At 44.9% G+C, this 18795-nt stretch overlaps 1 protein-coding gene across 5 annotated transcripts in view; it reads left to right on the forward strand.

The window, feature by feature from the left end:
* SLC25A26 (solute carrier family 25 member 26) overlaps window positions 1-18687 on the forward strand; it is an 83424-nt gene extending 64737 nt beyond the window's left edge. For 4 of the 5 annotated variants that reach the window (XM_062630287.1, XM_062630284.1, XM_062630285.1 and 1 more), the window contains 4 exons: window positions 4902-4971; window positions 12978-13042; window positions 14208-14281; window positions 18266-18687. In XM_062630287.1, the coding sequence (XP_062486271.1) occupies window positions 4902-4971; window positions 12978-13042; window positions 14208-14281; window positions 18266-18362 (306 nt within the window). In that variant the 3' untranslated portion in view covers window positions 18363-18687. The remainder of the gene's footprint in view (window positions 1-4901; window positions 4972-12977; window positions 13043-14207; window positions 14282-18265) is intronic. The other variant, XM_062630286.1, reaches the window with a different exon arrangement.
* The last annotated feature ends 108 nt before the right edge of the window (window positions 18688-18795 follow it).

An 18795-nucleotide genomic window follows, 5' to 3' on the forward strand; every position in this document is an offset into this window, starting at 1 on the left:
TTCATGCAAGCCTGCATGAAGCACAGATTTATTAGCAGGTAGTGGCAGTGCAGATGCTCAAAGAAAGCCATTCTAACTTCAAAGTGATTTTTCAGAAGTACGTTTGCCTCCCCAGGCACATATATGGCCCTTCATGCCATGGAAACTGAGTGTTGCCGGCATATTATGTTCTGCCTTTACCATGGGAACACTGTTTCGAAGACATTTTATTTAACCAGGCTTTTAGCACATCCATTTTGATTTACATCCAAATGGGTCACAGGCATCAATGCAGTATTATGTGGGGAGAAAAAGGGAATGAAATGCTTTTAACATGAAAAATATGCTGTTGCATGTAGGCCAACTTTTGTTCTCTTTCAATTTACCTAGGATTTGGGTGGGTTTAATTCTAGGGCCAAATTCAGGACTGGCTTAAGTGAGCACAACTCCATTAGTGCAATTGGGGTCTCAATGCTTTTGTCAACAGTGAACTTAGATCATTGAATTTTTCCCATGTTTGGGCGTGCATGTTTCCTGCAAGATAATATACACATGTACGAGCACATATGCCGCACATATGTGCATAGAAATTCACTGGGGAGGACATTTGGCTCTATGCTCTGTTTGATTTTACATATAGAAACAGCGATCAGCTCACAAAGTTTTTGCTTCTCCTCTAGCTAACGTGCCATGCATCTGTAAGGCTCAGCCATGCAGAATGCCACGTTGGAAGCAAAATACCTAGTAGCAAAGGCAAATGTGAAAATTGCTTTTCTTTCTTCGGTCTGCAGGATTGCACATGCACACAAATCCGTGTGATTAATTTGGAGAGATTTTTCCTCCCCTCTGTTATCACGAAGTTGAACACGGCCTCGAACAGAGGGTTATGTGGAAATACTGCAGATGCTTATTGTTGGAGTGAATTGTAATATTTACTCAGCTGCAGGCCTCAAGTTTAGTGTATGCCATGAGTTCTGCTTGCATCTTAGTGCCTGCAGAATAGCAAGGCCAAGGCAGAGATATCTCATTCTCTGCGATGCTTCATATAGTGTTTGGGGTGTTGGTCCTGTCATCAGGTTTGAGAGAGAGGCAAGTGCTGTGCATTCCCAATATATAATAGAATATATCTGAATATATCCTGAATACGGACCAAGACCCAACTAGATTGAAAAGCCTTTGGTATATCCTAGGAGTGACTTTTCCAATGCACTTTCTGCTCAGCAAAATGAGCTTCCTTGTATTCTCAGTATCAAAAGAGCTAAATAACATTTGTAGTGAGAAGCAGAGGACACAGGCCTATGGGGCAGCATGAAATGGGATCGTCAGGAAGAAAAGTAAGGCTCTGCCCACATATAAAACTTGACCCTTCTCTGTGAACATTATCCCTGTGAATAATTGGAAATCTGCATTCAGGCTTCCTGCTGTGTCCCATCCCTTGAGGACGCACCCTCTGGATTGCTTTACATGGTGCAGCGATGCACAGCGAGATTTACATATATATCACATAAAAGTGTTTACAATAAAAATTAGCATGTGATTGAGCTGGGAAGCTGCAGAGGGCCCCAACTGTACGAGTTTCCATGCACTTCAGCCAGAAGATTTATTTCCAATTTGTTATTCATAAGGGAAGAGCGAGAGGTTGGGATGGGGTCCTTTGAAGTGGAAAACAAAGTCTTCTATTCAGCCTTCAGCTTAATAGAATACACATGACACAGGCTTGGCATGGCGGCCCGCTTTCATGTAATGTGCTCCTTGTCATTTTGCTTTCCTAGGCAGTGAATACTAGTGGGAATGGGTATTGCCTTGGAAAAGTCTCATTATCTCCTGCACCCTTCTGCAGGAGGAGCCCAGTGTAAGCAGGTAGGAGCCATTTGGTGATCCAATTGTTGTGGTTGTGTTGCTTATAATTCCCAGTTTATTATTCCCAGTTTCATATTGCAAGAGCATATATAGAGAAAGCAGTGTAGTTGTAGGGCTTCTGCAGGCACTACATGGGGGCTTCTGCCCTGGGTGGAGGCCCTGAGCAGGGAGCTGTCACCTGGAGTGGAAGCTCTTCTCAATCTGTGCAGCATCTAGGATGGCAGAGCATTATCTATTGCAGTATCACTGCAAGTAACCAGCAATTCTGTCCAAAGTCAGTGCTCTGTGGAAGACTGTTTGTGAATCCTGTATTTCTTTCCAGGAGCAAGGCTCTAGTTTTACAGTGGTCAAGCCTCTAATAGCTTCTGTGCTTTGCTCTGTGTTAGGAGTATTAAAACCATGCTTGATGCAACACAAAGATGAGCATTTGTGAAGAACTTACAAGCCCGATTTACCACAAAGCCCTGTCGATAAGTGGGTCTGTGGGCTCTGAGAGAAAACACGTGTGGCCTTCAGCTCATCAGCTTGGCCCATAGCATGGGTGTGGTTAGAAAGAGTTTGGACTAGAGTCCTGCCTGTCCTCTTGGCCTTGTGACACTTGTTCCTCTCAGCTTCCTTTTGGATGATGTCCTCATGCCCTGCTTCTCTCTCGCTCTTCTGCATGTTCAGGTTTGGAGCTTGGGTGAATCACCGAAATTGGAGATGGAAAGAAATGCATGAAGTCATCTCATCCTGCCCTTGCCAACACAGGATTATTCCCCACAGTACAGTCTCGAGTGCCTTCTCCAGTCTATTTTTAAGTGACTCAAAGGAGAGGGCTTTCCTCTCCTCCCTGGGGAGGCTGGCCCCGCTCTTCAGTAGACCTCACTGTTGGGGAATTTTCTTCCTGTTCTCCAGCCTCAATTCTCCTTTTCCCTAATTTAATTGAACTGTTCCTGGCTCCACCCTTCTACACAATTTTCCATATTGCATGACTGCTGCAAATACCTGTTGTCAATTTGCAGGCAATAACAGGAATTCATCACCATTTGCCTGGCTTGGCAAAGGCTCTCTGTGCAGAGCTGTACTGGGAAGCCAGCCTTTATCAGAAACTAGATTTCAGAGCTACATGTCAAGAATTAAGACTGACCTTTTCCTACTTCTTTGGACAATGCCATTAACATAAAACCCCGTCATGACTGAGAATTAGTCTGGGCTTCTCGCAGAGCCATGAATGTGTGTATTAATGTGCTGGTTTTCCTCCCAGTCCTCCAGCAGATCTTTCATAGTGATTTTTTGCACTACAGAAGTAGCAGTTCTGAGTTCTCAGGTTTAGTTGTAGGTGTAGACATGCGTGGAGAACACTTAATGTGAAAATACACTAATTCTGTTTGTATCAAGTGGCTCCAGGAGTTAAATTCTAAACCATGACCTTCAAATTGAGGCTTTTTAAGCACTTGAAGTGTTTTGAAAGTGGATTTTGAGGGTTGGATTTATGCTTTGACAATACAGAAGTGCTTCAGAAGGAAGCACCTTTTGTCTTGGGAAGATGTGTCCTTCATCCAGCAAGACTGAGCTACAAGAAAGCTGTGTGTCCAAAGAGTGTAAATTATTCTAGAAAAACATCTTATGGGTTTGAATAATTATGAATCCCTATTTATTTGCTTACAAGATGAAAATCAGTTTCTGCTGTGGGTGACAGCAGAATAGAAACCCATACTGCAAACACCCAGAAAAGCGTGGCTAGCATTAAAGAGACTGAAATCCCTTTAGTGCTTTCGTACAGCAGAGCTGCAGCTATTTAGCTGTGGCAGGATACCAAACAACATTGTGGCTGGCCATTGTTGCTTGAACAGTTTGATTTTTAAAACATTCAACTGAAATACAACCACCAGCCAAGTTGGAAGAGGCGAGTCACAGGGACAGCACGTTAAATGAAGAGTCAGCAAATGAAGGCAATGAGTTCTCATACCCCAGTGGAAAATGCCTGTATTGCAGACCCAGGAGCCTGAGAGCAGCATCGCAGCCTAGCACAGCTACAGGGCTGCTTGTAAGGAAGTTTTATAGCATAGAAGTAATATGGCTTTAAAAAGAATGAGATAGTGCCACAGCTATAAAATGAGATGACTGACTTCTCTGTGGTAGGCCTGAGAAGGGCTGTGAATCCCACTGCTTTTTGCTCAGCACTGGTCCTCACATCATAAACCAGAAATCTCTCCTCCAGAGAACTTCCAGTGTTAAGCATGTCAGGAGATGGGAGGGAGGTGGTGGAGTGGAGCGGAGGAGGAGAGAACGAAGTGGCATAATAGAAACCATCCTAGCACACATCAGCTTTTGTTGCTGATACTGATCGGACACATCAGACTGCTGTGATTCTTGATAGGTGTTTTTTAGAAGGCACTGCTCTTGGTGGTGGTTTTAAATGTGCATGTTTAAATGATGCTGTGAGTTAATGGATTAGAGCATGGTGTGTGGGAGCAGCAGGGAGGAGAAGGGTGTGTGGTCCCTAGTGACGCCAAGTGAAAAACAGACACACCTGCTTTGGGATGTAATGGGAGTGATAAGAGTAATTTCTTAATGATGGGGGGTTTTGGGGAGTGTGAGGGGAAGCGTTGGTTTAAGAAATGTAGGGGCAAACAGGACATGTCTCACTGTGCTGAGTACTGTTCATTTTAAATGGGAGTGTTTCGTACATCTGGGCTGAACTGATACTGGTTCTTGCATGCTAACCCCTCCCCCCCCCCCCCCCCCCCCAGTGTTTTGCTTTGCACTGTTTTATCTGCCAAAAAGACAATAAATTCACAACATATTTGCAAAGCTGCATGGCCACAGGCTTAAATACATACATATGAAATCCCTGAAAGCAATTTGCTTCAAGCCTTCCTCGGTTCCAGACATCTTTCTAACTCCATCTGCTCGTTCAAGTACACAAGTTCCTTGGGAAAAATCACTTATTACATCACTGAAAAATGCCACAAAAATAGCCTTTCACTTAAGTTCCCATCCTCGGAGTTAACTCGCATGGGGATCAGATAGATTCAAACGTTTAATAACTTTTTATTTTCCTTTCTCTTTAAACACAGGATCTCTGGTCATGGAAGCAGGGTCACGTGGTGGATTCTTGGCAGTCAGCAGTCTGTGGAGCTTTTGCAGGTGCAAAGGATTATATGTTACACTGGGAAAGACTAAAGAAGAAAGGGGAAAAATGTGCAAATCTATTAAGTACAGCAGAACAACATTCCTTTGTAATTCAAGTTTGTTTAGAAGAAAACGGATCCAGTTGTTGTTTGGAAATAGAAAAGTCAGCAAAGGAAAGGGGGGGGGGGAGGGCTCAAACAGGGTGTCTGTTTGAAAGACAAGCAATTTGTTTTTGACAAATTTTAGTTCTTTAAGAACCAGGGGCCTGTCACTCAGGCTTTGTCATCATTTCAAAGTTGATTTGTAAAATCCTCATCCAGGAGAAACTTTTGCTTGGGTGGGGGTTTGTGCAGCTGTTTGCACCGAGCACTTCCCCAGGGGTTGAAGTGATTGCAGCGAGAGGCCATGATTCACCATTCATGTGACAGCTCTGACAGCCATGTAGATTAACTAGAGCCAGGAGAGCAGAGGCTAGTGCTGCACAGCCCGCAGGCTAAAGCCTTCCACAGCAGAAAGGGGGGGGAACCCAACAACGCAGGACGAAACATCTGGGCAATCTCCAGACACTAGGACAAGAATAAAGAGTGGCAGAACACAATACTGCACTATTTATTACCAAACAAGCCAGAAGTTAATTGAATTCTTCAGTAGGCTTCTTGCTTGATTTTAGCCTACTGTAGTTGTTTCAAAAAGAAAGCAATTAATGACTCATCAGTAGAGCTGACAAGTTGAGGGAGGAGAGATGCAACTGTCTAATAGAAAAAACAGATTAGTAAAGAGATGGATAGCCCAAGCTTTTCCCCAAGGAGCTAAAATACATTTTGAGATTCCAAACCAGTAACAGAGTCTGTGGAAAAAAAATAAATCCTGTTTAAAAAGGAATTATAGCATTTCTGGAAATAGAGACTATCAAAAGCAAAGCTTGTTCTTTGCTAACTTGTAAAATTAGAGCCATTACATCGTATGTAAGGGTTTTTTAAACAAATTCTGTTAGGGGAATTGCAGTATTAATAGCAGCAGGATTCCAGCAGAGATTTCCTTTTGATGGGTGCTGTAACTGCATGACTGAGAGAAGAAAGCATGGCTGTAGCTGCACATGGTTTAATAGATCCTACCCATGAGCTGTGTTGGAATGGTTTAAGTAGAATTGATTCCATTATGGGACAAAGGGGGTATTTTAGGTAACCTCTTGTGGTCTTGTCCAGCTGTATTTTTTATGTTTGTGTGATAGGAAAGGAGTTTTATTCTGCTCAAAATCTGGTCTACTGTTGGGTTTTACACTGACTTCAGATCAGTGCAGATGGAATCAGAGTGATTGAAACAGGTCGCTCATTTTTGGTTTGAAACTAAACAAGCTATCAGACTAAAAATGCTTTAGAATGCAATCTGTGTGTCTGCAGGTGTGATGGGGATCATTAATTTAGCTCTGTTGATTTCTTTACAGTCAGATTGATACAAAAACTGTGTTCAGGCATGTTCAGAGAGCTTGAAAGGTTATCTGATTTACCCAAGGCCTTGCAGAGTAATTTCCTGAAGTCCAATTTGGTGCCTCAATGGGAAATCGAGCCTAGTGCCCCCACTTCCTTTTCTGTATGTCTGATTCTGACCGGTTATGCTTGGACTTGCTGCTATTTGGTGGATGTTCAGTAATGTCTGCTCACTTTCTAGCAGAAATATTACAAGAAGGAGCTTCCAGAGGCATGGTTGTGCATAAACACTTTGCTGTCCTTTGGCAGATGCTGGGGAAACCTGACACTGCTGGAGGAGACACTGGGTCCTCCTGGAGCAGCACAGAGACTTCCAGGTCCATGGTGGTGGTAGATGAAACAGTTTAGCCTAGGTGTCTTTATGGGCTCTACTCCTCAGGCACAAATCTTTGTAGAGCCGGAGTGCTATTTTATAGATCATGTTGTAATTGATGATAAATATTCTCTGGGTTGTCCTTCCAGCTTCACTTCCTCCGGCTTCAATTCCTCCAGCTTGGTTTTCCTTCTCTGTTCTTTTTTCCCCATTCTTCTCTCTTCGCACTATTTTAAACTTCTTTTCTCATGTGTTCTTTTGAGGATCTGCCTCAAAACTCATGAGGTTCAACTCTTCAGAACCTTCCCCTTCCATCTCCATTGCCTCGCTCTGCAGGCATGTAACAGACAGGCCCTGTGTTGATGTAATCTGGTACCACATCCATTCAATTTCACTGCAAACATTTAGCCTTCTTGCTGAGTGGAGGCAGTGGAAGAATAATTTCCTGCTTTCTGAAGAATGGAATGGATTCCATGGTTAAAAGTCAACTACCTACACAGAGCTTCAAATGAGGGAAGAAAAACTAGACCAAACTGTTTATCCCTTTCTTTCCACCTCAAAGCCTCACTAGTACCCTGTGAATAAAATAAGATTGATGTGTGCATCTGAATGATTTAAAATCATCATGTTCTAAACCTTAGAAGAAGATTGTCCAAACCCCAATTTTTAAATTAAGAGATGCTGTCAAATGCCAACATGGTAGGAGTGGGATAGTGAAATCACACAGAATTGCTTTTCTCCTGTGTTCTTTGCTGGAATTCAGTGCTTTCTAAAAATATGTTAGAGGTCTTGAGGGGCAGAGTAATGCCTGTAAACCTGAAAGAAAAGTCCTGTTTGGCTTCCCTTTATGGCACACACATACGTGTGTGTCTGTGTGTGCTGGTTGGTTCCTAGCTAAATCATCATTGATTATTTGGCGAAGACAGAACAAAGCACAACAATATATTGGATTCCATCCCCAGTGCCTGTGAAATGGCAGTGATTTGAGCCAAAGTGCTGTGAGAGGCCCAACTCTTCCTTGTTGAGTGCACATGTGTAAGATCTGTGTGTGATCCATGGGTTTTTTATAGAAACCTAATAGGCATGAGCATAAATATGAGATTTTGAATCCTCTCTGTCTCATCTGTTAATAATTTAATCCCTGGAGGCTGTGTCCAACTCTGTGTTCATCTCTGGTGTCTTAACTAGAGGAGATGTTTGCACCAGTTGGGGAGTGAGAGAAGGTGATGCCTGAGCAGCTGGTTGAGAGGAGCCCAAGGGTAGACTTTAAGCCTGAGGTTACATTTGAACCAAACCTTGCCTCATGTTTGGACATCAGCCCACATTTGGGCACAGGCTTTAGCAGGCTGCAATCAAAGGAAGGAGGCATTCCCCATGCTGTGAGCAGGCCAGGCATGATTGTGGTTGCATTCCGTGCTCTAGTCTTCTCTGAGCTTATGCTGCTGGGCTGGACTCCTGCACCCCAGCCCCACATAATACAGTACAGGCCATCCCAGAACAGCTTTCTGGATAGGTTTTAGGTGTCCTCCATGGAAGTGGGCTGGTGGCAATGGAATTCTGCTGTTGGGTATTTGCTGTTTGGAAAGGAAAGTACTGCCTCATACCAATGAGGTGATCTCCAACTTGTCAAAGAACCTGAGTGTCCATTTAATGACATTGAAAATTGCCTCTATTAAAGACACCTTCTTCTCCCTACTGTAAAAAATAGTGTGGCTTAACATTAATAATTAATGCTCTGTGGTGACAAAGTCACCAAGAATGGAGGAGCAAGTCTAGTGAATAATAGAGCAGTAACGAAAGCTTTTTGCACATTAAGAGGGAAGACTTCCCATCACTTTTGTTCTGACCTAATCGGCTCTGACAAGATTACACACTGTGTCTAAAAGCCTCTTTAGCTCTATAGCTCTGCATGGATGTTTGACTGGTTCTCAAGATTTCCTGATAGTGTCTGCTTGGACCATGTCTCTAACCCTGAATTGGTTAAATCACGGGAGGGGCAGTGCTTTCCCTCTTAGCATTTCTGTTGAAATCCAAAAAGGTTCTTGGGTCGCTTTGCTCTTTTGTTGGCAGGTGTTGTTCCCACAGCAAGAAAAGGCCAGAATAAACTTCCTCTTCACAAAAAATAACATACTATCAATAGAATAAAGGTTTAAATATGAACTGATTGATTGAAGAGTTCTGAAAAATACCATTTGTGGACTTGGAAATCAGTCAGTGTAAGAGGTTGCTGTGAGGTTTAGTGTTGGAACTGAGTGTGTGACTTAGTTTTTCAACCTGGATTTGGGATTCAATCCTGAATCAGTGCTGGCTAATCTTCAGATGTTGGGTCAGAAAATAGCAATGAAGACAGGCAATAATACAGCTTAACTTGGACTTTTATTTTTTTTTCCTAAGGTGAGCGAATTCATCAAGGACATTAATCAAGCGCAAGTGTCTGTCTTAAAACAAGCTTGACTTGCCGAGCTGGGCTGGTGTTGCAGAAGAGAGTGCCAGGGATGTGGCCAGAAAACAGAAACGCAGAATCAGGAGGAGCCTCTGTGGTGGCCAGAAGGGTTCCCTGGACCCTTTAGAAGGGCTGAGGGAAAGCTGTAATGGTACAAGAAGATTATATAGTGGCTGAAGAAGAACTTCTTCCCTTCATAGGGTCTTACTTGAGGAGTGTGTCAAGGAATCTGTGAAACATTCTCCTGTAGCAGCAGCAGATCCTGCAGGCAGCCACCTTATTGCGAGGACCTAGGGTTATGTATTGTTCTCAGGTGAAGTATTTCACTCTGTTCTGATGCGTCTCAAGTTTTATTTGCATATGACAGCTAAAAAGGTGGGAAGTGCCAGCTTGAACCGAGGGGAATATTAGGACTTCTTATTGGGAATACAGGTAAATCATTCTCTGCAGATGTCTGTCACTAGCATGTCTGTCAAGAGCTGCTCACTGGGGAAATGTGAGTAGCAGAGAGATTTTCTGTTTAACACCCTGAGCTTGGTAAAGTTTAGCTGCTAGCTGATACGTGAATGTACACAGTGTCCATTGTACTTCTTGGGAGACAGGTGATGAATTTTCCACTACTATGTGAAGTTTTATTTTCCCAATAAGGCAGTTTGTCACTCTGCTGGAAGTGTTAACAAGGCAAGGGACTTCTGCTGTGTGTAAATCCATCTTTGTGCCTACTTGCTGAGCCCAAGTCATCATGAGACCCTGCTAGGGCAAGGGAGAAAGGAGCCTTCTCCAGGAGTGAACTGGTGGCTGTGTCTGGATGCAGACTGCCTGCACAGATGCTGTTTCCTCTGTCAGCTCTGTAGAGAAGCTGGAATGATGAGGAGTGTAAGGCTGGATGTGTCTGGGCCTTTCTTGTCTGATACCTGATACTTTGATATTGGCTTTTCCCAGTGGCTGATTAGTTGAGCCGATTCCAGCCTTACGTGACAGTTCTTGGAGATTTTAGTGGCAGCAGGAATAGACTAAAGGTGTTGGTCCTGACTGTGCATTAGTGCAGTGTACACCCCTCCTATTTTGAATGAGTAGGCTCTGGCTGGACTAGTTTGTATCTGTTGTATTAACCTGATGATTGCAAAAGAGTCATGGTTTAAGCTCTTTTACTGTAGAGTAGCTGGGACTGAGCAGTACTTCACTAGTGCTAGAGCCTGTTCTTGGGTACCTGTGTACTAACACTGAAGAAGTCACTCTAAAATTACGTTGGACTTTTAGGGTTAAGGCTGGAGCTAATTCATTTTGTCAGGCTCACTGCCTTCAGTAAAATGCTATTCCCAACAAAAGCTAGTTTTAATCTTGTGGTTTTGTCAAACATATACAAACTTACATGTAATTTAGCCACTATCCTGCTGCTGGTTGTGCTTATGAAGTCCTTTATTCTTGCTGTTGTCATTCTAAATCAATTGGTAATTTTGTACCAAATACTTCTCAGTGATGGAAAATGAAATGTTAGTAACAGGAGTCTGACAGATCCAGACGTTAGCTGAGGAAAAATGCAAACTGATAAGTCTTGATTAAAACATTCAGATAAGAATATCTTATTGGGATAAATTGTGTTTGTTCTAATCACTCCATCAGCCAAGACTGAAGCTTCTGCCAATAAGAAACTGTTAGGAACGAATGTATGGAAAAGATTACTGGGATCTGATATGAGAAATGTTAGTCTGACTGAAGTGTGATTGTCGCCTCTATAGCTGAGTGACATGTTGAGATTTATTTGCTTAATACAGACCTGACAACCATGCAGTTCATTGTTTAATTTTATCTGGGTCTGTGGGCAAAGGAAGGGCTTCTGCATCCAGGCTTATAAAGCTACTCTTTTCCATGGAGATTATTTTTACTGTTCTAAAAATACATGAGTACCAGTTTCTCTCCAGCCCATTCTCTCAAAGCCTTTGGGTCACTTACTCAAAAACTGGCTCACAGTAAAAAGATTTTTGACCTTAAAGAAGGTCCAAGAAAGGCTGGAATTTAGTTCAGCTTGCTCATAGTTTCTGCTTTGGCTCCTTGAATACATCCCATTTTTCCTGCTTTTTAGTGAGGTGTCACTGCTTGAAAGCTTCCGGTGGAGTGAACTGGATGGGCTGAGCTGATGTGAGCAGGAGCTGCTCCTAAAGCAGGCTTTTGGGGCTGTTGGCTAGCTCTGCTTGCCTGCTGTCCCTGTTTGAGATCCAGGGGACTGCACATGTACCTTACTGCATCTCCTCAACTGTCGTGAGATGTTCCTTAATGAACTGTAAGAAGTCAATGCAGGGTGCCAGCTGGCCCAACCTCCTGTCTGACATAAGGCAGGGTTTAGTTCGTTAAAGCAAAGGGCGCTGAGAGAGGGAGATGCAGGTAGGAACAGAAGCCAGAAGGGAAGATGGACTTTTTTCATTACTTTACATCTTTTAAAAGAAATGCTTTTCCTTTCTCCCATTCCAAGAAAAAAGAGATCAATTTTTCTACATTCCATAAAGCTTGGAACAGAAAATAGATTATTTTTAGCTTATTCCCTGGGTACTGTGTAGGCTTCAGTCTTTGGAGTCACTTTGCTCCCTGCTGAAGCAGATAGAGGATTTATGCAAGCTCCAGAGAAAAAACAGGAGGAAGAAGAAAAAGAGATTTCAGAATAAGTTTCTCATCTCTTCCCCCTCCGTTTCTTTCTTCACTTACTGCTGGGCTGCTCCTGCATTTTAAATGTTTCCTTCACTTTGGCTCTTCCTTATCATGAATTATTTGAAATATTGTGAACAGACGAGGGAGAGAGAGATTAGAGTTAATTTCAGGATAGGGAAATAAGGCAAAAGGAATAAGATCCTGGGAGAAAAAGCAGCAAAGCTGGTCCCTAGATATAGCACAAGAGGCCAGGCTGTAGGTACAGGGTTGACATAGGGAAACACACACAGGTTTGTGCCTGAGCCATGCAGATGGATAAGCTGAAGATTTCTGGCTTTCAGGAAGAAAGCCACAGCTGAGCTGGCTACTCCAATTGAGAGTAATGAGCTCCAAGGGTGAAGTCTGGGAGTAATTAGAGGACAAAAATGCCTGTGAGAGGAAAACAGTACTTGTGGCAGCAGACTTCTGTCCGTTTCCAAAGACCCTTGAGCATCTTCACATTGTTGTTACCCAAAATGGAGTTGGTTTCATTTGTTGGAGATGAGCTCCATCAAAAACATTGACTTATCTTTTATCCTTGAAACAAGAGTCCCAGGTCTAACAGGTGAAGTCCAGATCCAGTCCATCTGTATGTTGTGGATAGCCTAGTCTGAAGCATGTGTGTTTCAGATGCAGAGCATCTTTCCTCTTTCTATCTGGCATTTGAATGGTCAGACTTTAATTCTTAAGGCAGAACACAGTGTGATGACCTTGTTTTCCTATCTCTGCAAATGAGTAAGCAGGTTCTTCCTTTCAAACTTGTCTGTAGATGTTGAAAGTGGAATCCATTATCCTTAGGACCTTCATATATTTGTATTTGTACAGAGTCCAAAACAAAAGGACAGTAATCTCAATGGGGATGTTTGGATTTACAGTTAACCGGTATAGAGCTGTTTCCTTAAGTCAACACACAAGAATAAAACACTCTGTGTACAGACCTTCAACAAACATACCTGGACTGTGACGTGAGGAAACATTCTGCAGGCATTAATAACGGAGCAGCAGTGTTGACCACAGCCATGGGAATTATAGGCAGTGTGGCATTCCTATTCACCCAACAATGTCTCACTTGTGTTTGGTGTTTTCATTTGCTCAGGTGGATTTGCAGCTGCAGTCACCACACCTCTCGATGTAGCAAAGACCAGAATTATGTTGGCAAAGGTAAGAATGGAGGAGGCCAGTGGACATGCAGGTGAATGGCTTGGGTAGTTTCTCTATGGTCATTACAGAATGGAATCCAGCATCTATTACTGTTTTCTGTTCTTGTCCTCAAAGGCAGGATTAGATGTGAACAGGTACTGCATACAGAACTGATGAAATTGTTGCTTCTTTCCTCAGATTGCTCTTCTGGTCCTTTCCCTGTCTGAGAAGGGCTTGTGCTTGTGCACTTCAGAGCCTCATGTGTTGTCTTTAGGAGAAAATCCTTGCAGAGTCAGACACTCAAAGCTGAACTGCCCATCAGGGATTTATTCTGCTGTTGGTTTGACAGTTGTTGGGCTTCAGAGTGCAAGGAGGGCTTGGCACTGGATTTTCTGTCCTAAAATTTGAAGCCATAGAGATTGTGATGGCTTCCATCTGCCAACCAGGGCAGAAGGAGGATTGCTTTTATCATCAGTAAGTTTAGTAAGAGTCACATGCATCTGCAGTGGGGTGTATCTCATTGCTGGGTGTTCTACCTGCTGCAGCTTCTTTGCCTTTGGACAGTATGGGTGATAGAACTGTAAGAACTGGGTTTCATTTATGTCTGCTGCTATCGTGAGCAACCAGGTCAACACTGGTAAGAGAATGATGATGCTTTAGGGTGTTCTGAGCCCCAAACAGCATCTTTGTATTAGTCATCTCACACTAACTAGATCATGCATGTAATTTAATTGTCTGTAATACTGCTGTTTGTCCTCTGTTATGCACTCAAGGCTATTTTCACATGCAATACACTACTCATGTTGTTGTGTTGGGTTTTTTTTTCAAGGCAATCTCAAGGATGCTGTCCTCTTGCAGTGACCAGCAAAGTTACTTCTTGGTGCTTTGAGTGTGTTTCTGTTAATGTCTTACTCCAGTGTCAGTTGCTGGACATAGAGTTGAGTGTAGTGCAGAAGGGACTGAATAGCTGGTTCTGATCTAATGAGCTCTGTGACCTTGGCATGATCATTCGGTTCTTCCATGCCTCGGTTTCCCTTTCTGCCCTTTGCCTCGTTCCTGGAGACTGTGCCTGGTCATTAGGATGTCTCTAGTACCTGTAATGTGGCACTAACCATAGTCAGGGAGCTCAGTAAATAACTAAACCTCTCTGCCAACAGTTTCCAATCTGTCTCTTTCTGTGGTGCAGGCTGGTTCCAGCAATGCTAGTGGGAATGTTCTGGCTGCACTTGGTAGCATCTGGAGGACACAAGGTTTGTCGGGGTAAGGACATGATGTATCTCAGGTGGTGTATCTGTGTGTGTCAGCAGGTGGGATGGTCTGCTTATATTTAAATGATTGATTGATGGCTTGGCTTTGCAAACGAAGATTTGGGAAGGGCTTTACCCACGCTTACTACAACCGTGATGAGGACTAAAAGGGCAATGTGGGATAGGCAACTCCTGTTGGAAGAAAGACTGCTTGGTCATTCAGGATGTTTCCGAACAAGACTGTTACTCTAATACGGAATAGACTTTCAATTACATGGTCAGGGAGCTGCTGTGGGGTAACTAATAACAAGTCCCTCTAGGGAAGTCTCGTGTCCTCGCCTTAGCACTGGCTGGGAGCAATGTCCGTGGAATTGCATGGAAAATGGGCATATATCCATGGTACAGTCTCCAAGCTTAGCTCCAGACTTTGAAGGCAAGTGTGGTTTTGTGTTTGACAGCCTGTGGTGGGCTTTTCTCCATGAATGTGTGCAGCTGTGGTTTGTACCCGGTTAAACTTCAGGCATGTGTATCTTCTGGCAGTGAGTACCACAGTTTCATCTTGAAGTGTGTGAATCACCCCTCCTGAGATGTCAGGGAAGGCCAGTGCCGGAGCCACGTGTCCCTTGTGGACAGTCTTTTCCTCCTTCTGGCATTTTCCTACTGATTGCAAACACCAGCAAGGTCTCCTCTGTTCCTTTGTATTTGCTGTTCTTACTGGAAGCATGGTGGGAGCAGGCAATGCCAGTGTGGTGCCATAGAAACATAGAATGGTTTGGGATGGAAGGGACCTTAAATATCATCCAGTTCCAACCCCCTGCCATGGGTAGGGACACCCCCTCCATGTCCCTTTGAAACTGAGGTTATTGGAAGCTTTCCTTGAGACTTTTTGCTGTAATTTCTCATGGGTTGTTAATCCACTTGATGTGGCCGATGCTTTCAGTTGCTGCTTTAACATGTGTAAGCTGTCGCTCTCAGCAGCGTGCACATCGCAGCCTGGCGGGGGACAGCTTTCTCTTCACATGTGATCTCCGCTTGACCACCTCATAAAAGTCGAATTCTCTTTCTACACATGTGGAAAATAAAACAAATTGCAGGAAGTTCCTGAACACGGATTGCAGGAAGGCGCCCAGCTGTGCGCCCAGCAGGGCTCAGGTTTGCTCTTTGAGGTGGCGAGGTGATGTGGCAGTGGATGAGTTTTGGGTCCTACATGGCTTGATGGACTCTAGGGCATGTTTTGAACATAGGAAGAAGTGAGGCCACATCTTCTGCTAATGGCAGAAGGGTGTGAGGAGGCATGGATTTGGCTGGAGAAACCTTCCCCTTTTCCCCAGGGGAAAAATGAATATGTGTGTTTGTGTTCTTTTTAGGGTGTTTCAGCAGTGCCCTTTTCTAAACAACCCAAAATTAAGCTCTGCCTAAAGATGGCACCAGTGGAGTCAGACCAAAGGGAACACAATTCAATTGAAATCAAAACAATAAGCTAGTCTGGAGCAGAAGTAACATGGAGAGGAGGCCAAGCTGTGTCAGCTGCAAGGAAAAGGAAGAAAGTCTTGGGAAAAATAAACGCAGAGGCTGCCATGCCTGCTGCCAATTATGAATCTATTAATCAAAACCAATAAAAATGTCGGGCTTTTTTGGCCAGTTGCATGAAATGATTTATGGCTCCTCTTAATAAATCTCGTACTTGAAGAGGAGGAATTCTGAGGGCAGAAAGACGTGTTGCTTATTGCCACCTTATTAAAACCAGAGCACAGGCCTCGGCTTCCTGGTCTTGCACCTAGTAAATCCCTCTGCTTCATGCCAAGAAATTGCACATCCCTTTCTGTGCAGGGAGAGCCAGACCTGTGGCAGGAGGTGCGATAGGGGTGAGGTGAGCGAATCCGTGTGCCTCTTCGCTCTTGCCAATCGTGTGGATGAGCTGTTCACACGAGAGCAGGTTTACATCTTGCTCTTCATGCAAGGAGGACATGGTGGTGTTTGGAACCTGTTCATGAAGCTCCATGAGAAAGACAAGGGTTATTTGAATGAGAAATCTGGTGCAGTGGCACATCCCAGCTTGTGTGTAGTTGGTGATTTACACAAGGTGTCCTGTTCCTCAGATTAGCTTCCCAGTTGGAGCAGACATGGAATGGCTGGTGTGAACCACACCGCTTTCCAGACCCAATGTGAGTGGTGAAAGCAGTTTCTGTGCCTGGGGCTTGCAGCTCTGTGAAACACAGGCTGTATGAGGGAGCGAGCTCAGTGCAGGGCTGTACTTGGTGTTTCTCAGCATGGCCATTGGTTCGGAGTGTAACACAGAGGTTTTGTGGCCGAGCACACAGCGCCTTTTCCAGTGTGGGACATGCTGTGTCCAGGCTCTGCAGTGTCTGTCCAAAGGAGTAACTTTAGGAATCCTGGTTTGTTTCTATTGAGAAAGAATTTGCTTTTGGTTGCTGAGTTGTCACCCAAACCCATTGCCTTTGGCCGCTGGGACTGTTGGGGTGGGAACCCTGGAAGGCATGCACATGGTTGAAGCGGAAGGGAAAATCCAGGCAGAGAGAGAAGAGTGGCAGGGTGCTAGGGGCAATCTGTACAAACAGCAGATACCAATAGACAGATCTGTGTCCACCAGAGCAGTGTCTGATGGGGCCAGCAGAAATGATCTCGGCTTACCTCACCTGCTGATGAGGGCAGGTGGGGACCAGTTTGGATCAGGCCTGCAGCTATCTCTGGATTCAGGACAGCCCTGGAGCTATTCCGTGCTACCCTCCTGCAGAAGGGAAAGCATTGATTGGAGAGGCCGCAGGTGGAGGTGGGAAACTGGGGCGAGAAGGGCTGGGATTCTTGGAAGTGATGGTTAGTAACAGAGGTTGCCAGGGATGCAGCTTCTGGGTAACTCAGTTATCTGCCCCTGTTTGTGTAATAGCTGTGTCTCGAGTGGGCTGTTCTGTAGATGAATGTCTGCCCCTCCTGTAATGAGGGCTGCTGGATTCAGCAGAAGGATGGTGAGCGTTCCGAGAGCAATGCTGCACCGTAGGATTTACCCTATCAGCACTCTGTCCGTACATGCCTTGTACAAATTACCTTGTTTTAAAGCTGTCATTATGGTAATAGACCCAATTGCTGTCTAGTAAAGCCATAAAATGTTTCCATGTGCCTCTGTGCTCCAGGCTGCTGAGCAAAGCTCATTATAGCAAAACCCAGCCAGTGGATTTGGATTCCCCGGTGCAGCAGGACTAACGTGGTGTGGGGAAGCAAATTGCTCCCTGGGAGTACCTCCATCTCCATCTCACTGGGAATTGCACCTTGTCCCATGGTGGACATGCTCCCAGCAGGCACCATACCAAGGACAGCGTCCTGGGAGCTCAGCCACATTGGGCTGTGAAGGGTTCCTGCTGCTCAGGCGTAGATCAGTGAGGGGATGCCAGACGGATTCAAGCCTAATGTTTAATCCTTGCTTGCAACAAGGGAAGCCTGTAATCTTCTGGGAGGATACACTGGCCTGTCCCAAAGTTGTTAAACCAGCTAGATGTGTTGAGCCAATTGGCTTTGCCAGGGCTTCCTGTTAACTTCCAAGAACTACTAGGATCAGGTACCTAAAACTTGTGATGGCTGAACGCTTGCAGCCATTCCTGCTGGTCCCTGTTGTGTGTGATGGGAATGAGCTGCTGCGGTGAGCAGGGCTGTGTGTGTCATGGGAAGCTCCTGGTAGGGAGAGGGGTTCCCTCTGACAAGGCTGCATGAGGGCAGTGGGAGGTGGGATGCTTGCAGCCCTGCGTGGGGATGTGTCTGAGCTGCTCTTTCTGTGCATGGCCCACAGCCTCCAGCACCTGAGGAGTGAGGTTAAAAACCACAGTGCTCTGTTAGGGAAGTCCAGACAGGTTCATCCAGTGAGCGTGGGGTGGGACTGAAGACAACAGCAAGAGAGAGTTTGTGTTGGCTTTGTCTCCTGAAGCCCCAGCAGCATCCAGGCAGCATCCTCTCTCCTCTCATCTGCTCAAACAGCCTTTGCCTTCAGCTTGTTTGCAGGTGTTGTCCCACGGATGGCAGGAATCAGCCTGGGAGGCTTCATCTTCCTGGGGACATATGAGAAGACTCGGCAGCTGCTGCTCTGACACAGGCATGTCCTGCTGGAGAGGATGCTGAGGAGTTCACCCATGGATACAGCTTTCTTCCCGCAGCCCCTTACCCGTGCTGCAGCAGCTGTTGAGCTGCTTTCACTGCTACAGAAGAGTAAATCCTCCAATAATCCAACTTCCCAAATGAGGAATTTTCCTGCATGGAAAGCAAGTGAGGTCACTGCGAGAGTCCTGCCAAAATAGTGGTGTTTGGGGAGGGGTATCAACAGCCAATTACAGTGGCTGAGAGCACTGCTGTGAGAACTCTTGCAGGGAGAGGGGTTTGTGAGCATGGAGGCTGAAATAAAGCGAGTTTTCATCATTCAGTGGCACCTGCCTCGTAACGCGGGGAGGGGTTTGGTGGTGGGGAAGGGGCTGATGGAGTTACAGTTCTGAGAGTGCTCCAGGTTGGGAGAGCTCTTTGTAAAAG

Source organism: Pezoporus occidentalis, unplaced genomic scaffold, assembly GCF_034315485.1.
Source record: "Pezoporus occidentalis ecotype Australia unplaced genomic scaffold, CSIRO_AGI_Poc_V1 ctg35, whole genome shotgun sequence".
NCBI classification, from domain to species: Eukaryota; Metazoa; Chordata; class Aves; order Psittaciformes; family Psittacidae; genus Pezoporus; species Pezoporus occidentalis.